Source organism: Salvia splendens, chromosome 2 (genome assembly GCF_004379255.2).
Source record: "Salvia splendens isolate huo1 chromosome 2, SspV2, whole genome shotgun sequence".
Taxonomy (NCBI): Eukaryota; Viridiplantae; Streptophyta; class Magnoliopsida; order Lamiales; family Lamiaceae; genus Salvia; species Salvia splendens.
The window spans coordinates 38,080,347-38,092,616 of NC_056033.1; the positions used below are offsets into that span (position 1 = coordinate 38,080,347).

Below are 12,270 nucleotides of genomic sequence, written 5' to 3' on the forward strand. Positions count from 1 at the left end.
TATACTCTATTATTTTAAAATGATATATGAATGAGAACGAGTTAGTATAATATGTAGTCCACTATTAAAAATAATAAAAATAAAATATAAAATTTTTTGTAAGACTAATGGAAATGAATATACTATTAATTGCAACTAGGAAAGAAATAAACAGTACTGTATAAATTTCGTTAAAATCGACTATTTAGAAATAATGGGCTTTTAAGAAAAATTCTAATGGGCTTTTGATCGAAGGTGAATTCCAATAGGCCCAAATATCCTTTCATCTTCACCGTCGTCGAATATGCTTAAAACCCTAATTCAATTCAATTCAATTCAATTCAACAACTTGCATTGAAGCTTTTTCAACAATGTCACACTCTATGCATTTTATCTCCAAAACCGTTCCTGGTAAGTATTTTTTTTTGCATATGACGCACTCTTAACATTCTTGCACGAAGGCTTTGCTGAATTTTCGAGGGTGTCTTGCACCGTAAGTCGATGAAAGAGTTAATTTATTGCTTAAATTTGTTATTGCTTGCGGATAATGTTGCGTTTTATGCTTGTTTGAAATGCGCGCACCATCTGTTTGATGAAATGCGCTGTTATATAATTTATTTATTTTGGTTCTATGTTTGTTCAGAGTTGAGCAGAGTTTATCTGTTTAGTGTCTTAGAGCTTGCACACTTTTTTTTTGGGTATAGCACTTTGTGACTTGCTATCAGCTGACTATTTTTTAAAGTTGTTGCTTTAGACTATACCCACTCTATTGGGGTTGTTATTATCTGTATGCCATTTGGACTAGAAATCTGGAAAGTAGTTTAAGTTGAATTTGGGATTTTATTGTGGATTTTGCAGAGTGAAGTTTCTGAGTGGTTGGTGATTATGTACTATTAGTGATACTAGAAGAACCATATCTTGTTATGAGCTGCAATTGTCTACTCGTTACTTAATCCCGTTGTATTTCCAAGTAAAATAACAAATGAATATAAACAATCGTGCTCGAAGATTAGGAAGCTTTTATTCAGTACAAGTTTCTGTTGTTTATACCACATCCTCTGCTTAGCTCGTGATGTAAACTTGTCTTCGAAAATAACAGATGTTTCCTTAATAAAATCAAGATGAGATATCTGAGTTATTATCTATTGCAGCAAGGTCATGTAATCTTTCTCCTAAAACAGAGGGGATGAAAAAGTATTACTAATAATTAAAGCCACCCAGTCAGTGGCTGCATTTGCTAACTTATATATGCTATAGTTCAACTTTAATAGTTTTCCTTTTGGAAGTTGTTTGTTCCTGCAATTCTGGGCCCTTTTTGATAGCCAAAATTTCTCCCTCCTCAACAGTCCTTCACTTCGTAATTTCTTCCAACTGCCATATGAATACACCCATTATGAGAATTTATCCAATTGTAAACTCTCAACTCTATTATTCTCATTATGTAAACATCTAAACCCATTCCCAATTTACCTACTGGGTAAATTTTCTCATTTCTTGTCCGCTTGCGAGCCTTTGTTCTAAAAAGGAAACAGGTATTTCCAATTCCAGTAAAGGTTTCATTTTAGTTGCTAATAAAAGGAAACAGGCACTGTTTTGATCTCCTTGGGTTATTATTTTTAAACTTATCTGTTTAAAATATAGCTTCTCACTTTATTTTTTTCACCTTAGTCTCGTGGGCAAGAATGGGTTATATATCTTGTGTGCTCCGGTGATTCTTTGAGTGAGTCATTTTTATTGAGCTTATGTTGTAGGAGGTACTGTTTAAAACTGGCAAAACACTTAATGATTGATTCCTAATGACCATCCACCACCAAAGTCTGATAAGATGCATGAGATGTGATGACTGGCTTAATTATGTGCCATGCCTTCAAATAAACTTCTACTTTTAAGTTCAAGTCTATATAATTAACATTGCCAATTTATTGCTCCAAATTCTTTCCACCCATCAGAATGACTGTTATTGTTTTTTACTAATTCTGCCTCATTACTTTTAATAAGTTCCCACTTCTTAATATTGGGACTTGCTAGTATCAATGCCCAAATCGATTTTGGGAAATTTATCATATGCTGCCAGTGTATTATTAGTCGGGAACTAAAGATGTTTTGACATCCTTCACTGATTTCATTGCAGGATATGGGCCATCTGAAGGCAGTCATCTTCCCTGCTCTGGAATTTCTGGAAAAGCACTGTGCTTATCACCTAGATCTTGTCGTGAACACAAGCTCGTTTCTGATATCAAGTTTTTACCTTTGAAATGTGTTTCTAGGTACACATCTTCTGTGTGCAATGCAAGTTCTAGCAACTATAGGAGAAACCCGGATTTCCCCAATAACCAAAAAAGGCATGGATACTCCCGCAATCGGAATAGGCACAATGAAACGAGAGAAGAATATGAAGACCACGAAGAATCTGAGACTCTCTCCTCCAAAAATGGACTGCCTCTTTCTGTCTCCAACCATAAATATCAGGCAACTGTGACTACTGGTCCTAGAGAAAAGGAAATTGTTGAATTATTCCGTAAGGTGCAGGCTCAACTACGTGAAAGAGCAGCAATGAAGGAAGGAAAGAAAATTGAAGAGTCTCAAGCAAAAACCAAAGAGAGTGAGACTGTTGATTCTCTACTCAAGCTTTTGAGGAAACACTCAGTTCAACAAGGGAAGAAGAGCAACACCACCGCTAACAGCAGGGACTTCATCCTGGATCAGGACGAACAGACTGGTCAGTTGAGAGTGGAAAGAAGCACAAGCATCTCAGACTCAAACTCCACTAGTAGCGTGAAGCATGAGGCGCAAGATACCCCAGTCCCACGTCTCAGCCGACCAAAGTCAAACTTCCGTAAAAGATCTCCAGTCCCTGAAATCAAATTTCAAGCTTCTTATACTGAAGACTCTGCTAGTTCTGTCTCGGAGGACAATGTGGACAGTGAAAGAAAGTGGAGTCATGTGGAACCAGAAGCTCATGACGATATCCAGGATGTAGAATACGATTCAGAATCTGACGACGAGCCTCTCACTTCAGAATTGGATGCTTTTGATGAAATATCGGGCATTGTTGAAATGGAGCATAAAGATGTAGCAAAAGAAGATGATGTGGATGAAGCCAGCAATTTGCACGGAATGAAGCTGACTGAACTGAGAGCCCTTGCGAAGTCTCGCGGCATGAAAGGATTCTCCAAGTTGAAAAAGAGTGAACTGATTGAGCTGCTGAGTGGTGGATCAGTGTAATTATTGTTAGGATTTTTTGTTAACTGGGTTGTTAGTTGTTTTAATACTTCTCAAAATGAATTGATACCTCGCAGTATTAGGTTATTACAAATTTATTTTACAAATTGTCATCATTAAAAAGGAAAATATATTCTTGAGCATAAGAAGTTGAACTCCCATTTCCACAGTAAAATGAACTGGCATTAAAACATTATTTTTATTGCAAAAATAAGATCTCTGTGGATTGTTTCAAGTTTTAAATTTACTTTTTTGCTTTAAAATTCCGTTGTTTCGATGTCAATTCCTTTTATATATATATATATATATATATATATATATATATATATATATATATATATATATATAGGATTGTGCTCAAATCCTTTTCACCTATTAAATCCAATCTCCTTCTTAATCTCATCCATGGATTTCAATGCATCTAATGGCTTAAATTTTAAACTGAAATTATCAAAAAAAATTAATTTTCAACGCTTGAGGGTGAAATAGGGATTAACCAAATTTGTTAGTTATGGAATTATCCATGAATTACTCCTTTTAGGCCGTATGCAGTTTCAACAAATGATTTCTTCCCAATTTCTCGCTGATTTCTTTCTCCAGCACACCGCTTTTAATTTTGATAATTTCAGTTCGAGCAATTGGCAGTTCACGATTATAGATTGTAGATTGTTCACGCCGGTGCTTTGTGAATCAAACGCAGACAAATGTAGATTGTGCACGATTGCTCGATAATCAATGGAAGAAGGTTATTCACCCACTTCTCGCTCATGTTTAGTGGTTTCGACGATTTCATTTTGTAATTGAATATCAGTCGTCATACATAATCAGTGTAGAGCATCGAGATCGTTTTTCATGTTGGTGTGCGTCTGTTCTCAGTCGCATTACATAATCTGTGTAGATCAGCAAAATCGTTTTTCATGTTGTACTGACTCTTTACTGTTTCATCAGAAATATGATGCAAGTTTCATGTTTATGGGCAAGTCCAACAGACAGTAGATCCAATACTGTACATATTTAATCAAATGTTGTACACGACATAATGCATGACAAATGGAAAATAATGAACACAGTAAAACAAATAATGCAGAACCGAATCACGCGCGATGATTGCAAAACATTGTTACTGTGCTTGGTTTGTATTGAATCTCGTACCTTGCGTGTAGGTGTACTGCATGGTTGTTAATTATTAAGCAAATCATATTTCCAGTAAAGTATATTATTTTCCAAAACGGTAAACATAATGCACTAAGAATGGCCAATAATGTACATATTTAATCATATGATGTACACGAAATAATGCATGAAAATAGAAAATAATGAATAAAGTAAAACAAATAATGCATAACTGATATACATAATGTACATATTATGTAATGTAATGCGTAGTTTTAGCTTCTGTAATGCATTATTTGTGATACGTAATGAACCTTTATCTTGCCCCGTTTCATTTAAGTTGTACCGTGGTTCGATGTTTGGCGCAAGTTTCTTGTTTTCCCTAAGGGTTTAACAAGCCTAGGGGCTAGGGTGTGGTATGTTCTAAATCTAAAAAACGTTGTCCGAATACACGAGCTGCAGTAATTCGTCTGGGTTGCACGTGCATAGCGCGTAGGCATTTTTTAAAACAGATATACATAATGTACATATTATGTAATGTAATGCGTAGTTTTAGCTTCTGTAATGCATTATTTGTGATATGTAATGAACCTTAATCTTGCCCCGTTTCATTTAAGTTGTACTGTGTTTCGATGTTTAGCGCACGTTTCTTGTTTTCCCTAAGGGTTTAACAAGCCTAGGAGCTAGGATGTAGTATGTACAACAACAACCACGTGATGCTTAAAACAGAATAAATAATGCATTCAAATAGCCAAATAATGTACAGAATCACTCAAGTAATGAACATACAAATATTGCATTCATTCTTAGACTCATGTACAACATCAGTCTAATGATGCATAAAACAGGATAAATAATGCATAGATATAGCTAAATAATGTACAAATATTGCATTAACTCTTAGACTCATGTACAAGTTCCGTGACGGCTTCCTGGCATCGAAACACATGATAGATTGAAATCCTAGTTCGGCAACAGATTCCTTTTGCTGCGGCGTAAAATTCTTCAAGCAGGACAAGAACTCTGCAGGTGTTCGACGACAGTACAAATAGTCCTCCCTCCGGCCTTTGTTCTTCTTGTCTTCACAGTCATTTTGGGCAGAGCTGGTTGAAGCTTCCGTAATTCGTTCGCGGAATTTCTGGGCTATTCCAACTGGCAGTAGATCATCCACTGCATCTTCTATGTTGCTCCTCAACTGCTTTGTCCCTGTCGAGCAGCACCAACTTGCATCATTAAACGTGCAATACATAGAATAACAAACAGAGGTATATAGTAGAAACAAATCTGCCAAACGAACATTAATTCATGCGTAAAATAAAATCATGCTTCAACATGTACACATACTGCACCGACTATATAGTGTAATTTACAAACACATATTCCAGTTAATGTTTGACAATTTAAAACAGGATCCTACATAATGCAATCACATTTTCAAATAATGCAATCACATCAGCAAATAATGCAATCACATAGTGAAATAATGCAATCACATAGTGAAATAATGCAATCATAACACAAGCATGTTGCAGCATACAAGATATATATACATGTAACCACTTAACCATCCAAATAATGCAATCACATAATCAAATAATGAAGATATTATACCAAGTAATGAACAAACAGATTTACAACAGGATCCAACATAATGCAATCACATTTTCAAATAATGCAATCACATCAGCAAATAATGCAATCACATAGTGGAATAATGCAATCATAACACAAGCATGCTGCAGCATACATGATATATATACATGTAACCACTTAACCATCCAAATAATGCAATCACATAATCAAATAATGAAGATATTATACCAAGTAATGAACAAACAGATTGACAATCTACTCTTTCCCAATCTAAAACCCCACCTACAACGAACAACCAGATTCTGAATTTACGACTAATGGATACAGTAGTTAATTTAATTCACACAATTATGCAAATAATGTACAAATTATGTTAACCCATGTGGGTTTACAAACCAAACATACAAAGCAATTCGAATTGAACCTACGGACAAAAGCTCACCCTCTTGCTGGAATTGCTGTGAATTAGTTGGACGTCCTCTTTTCGTCATTTTAAGATCTGCGAAAGAATCCAACCACACAACAACGGAGATTGATTTCAGTAACAAATACGTCGGATTGGTGGTAATTGGCTGAATGGTGGTGTGGGTGTTGGGTTACTGGCGAATCTTGAAGAAAGGGTTATTGAAAAACGAAATTAACAATCGGAAAACCCTACCTCTCCTTAAAACTCAGAACCGAAGCCTGCAAATCGACTGTAAAACGGCTTGAATTTCAGTTTACCGTCGAATACAATGGCGTAGGCGGCTAGGGTTTGCTAGTTGAATTGAATTTGAGAGAATTTGAGAAGACGCTTTGGAGAGAGAAGCGGGAGTAAATACGGGTTCTGATGAATGAGGCGGTAGATGGAAAGTAGTGGGGGTATCCCGCTAAAATCGCGGCTCCTCATTTTTTGCAGATTTTAGAACTTAAAATTACTATTTCACCCTCGTAATGAACGAATTAAACGAAATAATGAACTACGGAATGGTTAAGAATTGCTTAAATCAGCGTCGTTCATCTATCAGATCCAACCATCCAAATCAAATTGGAACTTAAATCTAAGCATAGCAAAGGACTTTAACATGACCCTATATATATATATATATATATATATATATAGGGAGATGATCAAAATAAGTATGTGTTTAAATTCAGAAATGCAGACCAAATCTCAGCCCTAGGATTAGATGATCTAATGGTCAATAATTAACCAAAAACACGGAAGGTCATAATTAAGCAATTTTAGGTCATATTATAATATTTGGATTTAATGTCATACTAAGATCGTTTTAGGTCATGCTTTGTTAGCATGACCTACAAATTACCTAATTATGACCTAAAAGTGCCCTAATTATGATATTGTTCTGCGTTTCTGTATTTAAATCCAGTTTTGCATATATCAAAACCCTGGTTTTGATATATGCAAAACTGGATTTAAATACAGAAACGCAGAACAATATCATAATTAGGGCACTTTTAGGTCATAATTAGGTAATTTGTAGGTCATGCTAACAAAGCATGACCTAAAACGATCTTAGTATGACATTAAATCCAAATATTATAATATGACCTAAAATTGCTTAATTATGACCTTCCGTGTTTTTGGTTAATTATTGACCATTAGATCATCTAATCCTAGGGCTGAGATTTGGTCTGCATTTCTGGATTTAAACACATACTTATTTTGATCATCTCCCTATATATATATATATATATATATATATATATATATATATATATATATATATATAGGTATTTGATCAAAACAAGTATTGGCTTAAACCAAGAAATGCAGATGGTTTTCTGTCCATTAGATTAGCCAATCTAATCTTAAGATTACATTAATTAACGGCTAGATTTATTGGGTAGATATTAATATTTTAATTACTTATAATCTTAAAAGGTTAATTATGTAAATTGCATTATGTCGTTAGTTATAGTATTTCCTATAATTTTGCTCCGTCATCTAATGTTCCTTTTATATGATCATGACCTATATTTTCATCTATTATGACATATTAGAATAAATTAAATTTTTGTGGTATAAAACATAATCCATGTGTTATGACTTGAATGTAATTATATTTTGACCCTATTTTGCCATGTTTTTTATTATGACACATAACATTAATTAGTATGACCCAAAGATATGTCTATATTTTTGGGTAATTTTTTTTGTCGTGCTTGAATTGTAAAGGCATTTTTAGTATGGCTATGCCATATAATCCCTGTGTTATGACTTGAATGTAATTATATTTTGACCCTATTTTACCATATTTTTTATTATGACACATAACATAAATTAGTATGACCCAAAGATATGTCTATATTTTTGGGTAATTTTTTTTTGTCGTGCTTGAATTGTAAAGGCGTTTTTAGTATGGTTATGCCATGAGTAAAAACGGAACGTCAGTTTATATTTTTGAGTAATGATCCCATGATTTCCGCGAAGAAAAAACGGAACGTCAGTTTATATTTTTTTTAGTTTCCATATTACCCTTTTATGCCTCAATTCGTTATTATTATGACCTAACAAAATGGTTGACAAGACTAAATCGTGATCGTTCATAATCAGATCCTTCGTTCCAGATTTGGTCTGTATTTTTGTACTTAAGGGCGTATTTTGATAGATTAAGACCCTATATATATATATATATATATATATATATATATATATATATATATATATATATATATATATATATATATATACTGGAGTATTATACAATGTTGGAATTCACCAAGAAAAATCAAAATCCGTAACCATTGAAAGTGTAATATTCGACAGTTCCGAATTGACTTAGTTACTTTCCCTTCATTAAAATAACAAAGTTAGCATTGAGAAAAACATGTGCTAGGAAAGTGAGACTAGGAAGATATTGGAGAGAGCAACTCATTTACAAGTTCCAATAAGTTAGAAGAAGGATTGATTGAAGGAGGTAGTAAACTCATCCATCAATATTGGTTAGAAAACTGCCCTACATGTGATCCACCCTCTTCACCCCAGGTGTTCGCCCGATGTCTTTTGTTAGGAGGACCGGGGAATTGGCGCATCGGAACCAAATTTACAGGACCCCAGGGATACACAGGAACAGCTGGATATATTCTCGTATAGATCGACTGATGTTGAGGAGGCTGTCTGTAGACAGGGGATGGCCGATTATTTGAACGACGGCAAGGCGCCATTTGAGGATTTAGGGGTCCGGCAGCAGATTTTTTGGCTTGAGGAGGCTGCCTGCAGACAGTGGATGGCCCATTGTTTGAACCACGGCAAGGCGCCATTTGAGGATTTAGGGGGCCTGCAGCAGATTTATCGACTTGAGGGGGCTGTATGCAGACAGGGGATGGCCCATTATTTGAACCAGGGCAAGGCGCCATTTGAGGATTTAGGGGGCCGGCAGCAGATGTTTCCGCAGCAGTTTTTTCAGCAGCAGATGTTTCGCCAGCAGTTTTTTCAGCAGCAGCTTTTTCAGCCTCCCGACGACGTTTTCGTCGTGCCTTCCTACTTAGCTGTTGGGGTCCATAGCATATACCCTCTTTTTTTATATTAGCTGGTGGTGGTGGATTTCCCTTTCCACTTTTAGAGGCGGCATGAGGTGCTTCCAATTGCTTTATTCTTGCTGTGAGGGCCTTCGGGGAGTAGTCAGATTCAAGCCCGTACTTGACAATATGCTCGATTGCAAGTCGTAGAGCAGCAATCTCAGTTTCCTTCCCCTTCTCCTAATATCAAATGCATCGGAATCTATGAGCTTCGTCTAGCTATTATTAGAGACAATACAAGGTTTATGGGGTAGTAAGGTACCTTTGCTGCAGAAGTGTTGTGTTCCTTTTTACATTGTGTCTTTGCTGCTAACTTGAAATGTGTTGCATAAGAATTGAGGACAGCTGCTTGTGGGAACATTTTCTGAAGCTGATACTCATGAATGTAGGTGCTCGCAAGAAGAAACCGCTTCTCATCTATTAATTCCTTGATATAATCTACGAGAGGAAAATAATGCTTCTCAGCAAACAAATGATATTATAATGCAACAAGACGTACAAACTAATACTACTACTATCTTGAAGGAAGAAATATTTATGTAAACATTGTAAAGGGAGCTACAGAGGAACAAGAGAAAAAGAATACCAGGAATTTTCTCTGCGAAACCGAAGGTTCGACACAAGTCTGGCGTATGTTTATGTTTATCAGCCAACTTTAGAAAACTGAATAACTCATTTCTGTCAAAAAAATCGGATATACCATATGCCGTCAAGAGATGCAAGAATGCCAATGCCTCTGTCGAACTTTCAGCACTTATACTTGTTTTCAACTTCCATAAAAGTGTGAGTGCGAGTTTAATTGCTGCGTGAATAACACTATCACAGATCTGAATCTTAGGTGACAGTTTGGTTAATCCATCCAACAGAATAATTGTGGCTCTCCTGTCCGTATCAAGTATCCCCAAACTGGTATCATCAATCCCTTCCAGTGCTTCTAAAACTAGCTTTGCTGGATCAGAAGATAGTGAAAGGACTCTATGAATGTTTGGATTCATGAGTTCCAAGTCTTCCCCATTACAACTAATAATGGTTACCAAAACCTTCTTGTGCAATGCATGTTTTGAGTCTACAGATTCATCTTGTTTAGCTGTTAAACAAGCATCAGTGGTATCAGTTACCATTAGTTGTTCAGACTGAACCCCTTTATCTGCAACTAGCTCGCTTAATGCAAGATTTTCCTCTGTACAAGTTTGTGCAGATTCTCTTACACAACTCAAACATTGCTCTTTGCTGTCATTTTCCTTTTTACAAGAAATCAAATCAAGCTCTTGTCGCGTTTCTTCAGGCTTATTTTGAAGCTCCGAGGTCTGCTGCTTAGTCGCTTCTCCCTCTGCTGACTCCAACTCTTTTGGTCTATCTTCTTGAGACAAATTAAGCTCTCTCTCAACACGCTCAAGCTCTTTGAACCTTTTCTCCAACGATTCTCCAATTAAGTCAGCCTCGTTTAACCTTGCGGTCAGAGATGCATGGGCCTCCTCCTCCCTTGATTCAATCTCCTTAAACTTATCATCCATAACCACCTTAACTCCGCCTAGCGTTTCAACTGTCATCTCCAACCTCTGAATAAGCCCATGCTCCAACTTCCGTTTCTCCTCGAGCTTCTCACTTGCTAACCTAAGCTTCTCAATCAACTTCGCCTTCTCCTTCCGAAAAACCTCCTCTTTCGAAGCTAACTCTTTCAATTTTCTATCACAATACGCATAATATTCCTTCTCCCTCCTCTCAAAATCCCCCAATCGCCTCACCAATTCCCCTTCCTTCTCCTCAAACTCCCCTGATCTCTTCTCCAATTCCCTTCCCCTCTCCTCAATCTCCTTCAACCCCTCAGACTCCTTCACCCGCAGAGCATCAACCTCACACCGAGACGCCTCCAGTTCCAAGATATGTACATCAACCAACCTCTGCTTCCCATCCAACTCTTCTTTCCCCAATCTCAACTCATCCTCCCTCAACTTCAACGCCCTCTCCTTCGCATTCAAATCCGCCAACACCGCCCTCAAATTCTCCTCGCGAGATTCAATATTCGAGAAGCAATCCACTAAACCCTTAACCACACTCTCGCCCACATCCTTCCATTGCCGCACTCTATCCATGATCGCGGTCGGCGGCGGAACAGACTCCATTATGCAGCAAACACACACACCAACTAATCCTATGTATAACTAATCACACAGTCTTCGATTATGCATGCACAGAAACAGCAATGCCTATAAATACAAGCAGAACGTAGGATCAAAATCAGCTGCAATTAGGGTTTCAATACAGAGGAGAAAAATCAAAAAGTTAAGAGAGACGAGACAGTGGTTTTGAAACGATTTATATAAAAAATTGCGGAAACGATTTCAAATAGGAAACATATTGTGGACATATTCATGAAATCCATTCCAAATCCATGGATATGTTTGAATCTTCTTCAGATGGAAATTGCTATTTTGTGGGCATATACGTACATCAAATCTTAATCTACTTCTCTACCCACGAAAGCCTATTTTTCCGCTAAAACCAAGCGACAGTTTTTTATTTTCAATTACATTTAACATAATTATTTCCATAAATGACAATTAAAGTGAGATATATTAATATTAGTATAATTTCCATGTTCTCAATTCAATTACACTTAATTTGGTATTTAATTTTATATACATCAAATATAAAATTTATATGCATCAAAATTTTCAATAAAAGAAATAATAAAAGCTAAAACATAGAGTAAAATTTCCATATTTTATAGTTTCCATAATCCCTCCGTTCCATAGTAGTAGGATCATTTTGTCATTTTGGTACGTTCCATAGTAGCGGTGTTATTTCCTAAAAGTCAATACATCTTCTTACTTTCTTTAC

General features: G+C 36.2%; 2 protein-coding genes across 3 annotated transcripts; one reads left to right on the plus strand and one right to left on the minus strand.

Annotated features, from left to right (window-relative positions):
• Positions 1-257: 257 nt before the first annotated feature.
• Positions 258-3,397, plus strand: LOC121792635 (rho-N domain-containing protein 1, chloroplastic-like). The gene is made up of 2 exons (XM_042190649.1): positions 258-390; positions 2,111-3,397. Exons 1-2 carry the CDS (start codon positions 351-353, stop codon positions 3,202-3,204), a joined length of 1,134 nt encoding a protein of 377 aa, XP_042046583.1. The 5' UTR covers positions 258-350; the 3' UTR covers positions 3,205-3,397.
• Positions 3,398-8,639: 5,242 nt separating this feature from the next.
• On the minus strand, positions 8,640-11,946 carry LOC121792636 (FRIGIDA-like protein 3). Of its 2 annotated transcripts, XM_042190651.1 has the most exons (4): positions 11,880-11,946; positions 10,016-11,636; positions 9,692-9,867; positions 8,640-9,609 (listed from the first exon to the last, which is right to left on the minus strand). In XM_042190651.1, the coding sequence occupies exons 2-4, from the start codon at positions 11,550-11,552 to the stop codon at positions 8,845-8,847; spliced, it is 2,478 nt and encodes an 825-aa protein (XP_042046585.1). In that variant the 5' UTR covers positions 11,553-11,636; positions 11,880-11,946; the 3' UTR covers positions 8,640-8,844. The 2 variants fall into 2 exon arrangements, with proteins under 2 accessions (XP_042046585.1, XP_042046584.1); XM_042190650.1 differs by having other exon boundaries at positions 10,016-11,918.
• Between the last annotated feature and the right edge of the window lie 324 nt (positions 11,947-12,270).

Bases quoted from the DNA above. Each gene is read 5' to 3' on its own strand.
- LOC121792636 (XM_042190651.1), bottom strand. From the start codon at position 11,552: ATGGAGTCTGTTCCGCCGCCGACCGCGATCATGGATAGAGTGCGGCAA. The intron at 9,868-10,015 runs GTATTCTTTTTC...TTCCTCTCGTAG, and splicing joins TTTCGCAGAGAAAATTCCTG to ATTATATCAAGGAATTAATA. The intron at 9,610-9,691 runs GTACCTTACTAC...ATTTGATATTAG, and splicing joins ACAACACTTCTGCAGCAAAG to GAGAAGGGGAAGGAAACTGA.
- LOC121792635 (XM_042190649.1), top strand. From the start codon at position 351: ATGTCACACTCTATGCATTTTATCTCCAAAACCGTTCCTG. The intron at 391-2,110 runs GTAAGTATTTTT...ATTTCATTGCAG, and splicing joins TATCTCCAAAACCGTTCCTG to GATATGGGCCATCTGAAGGC.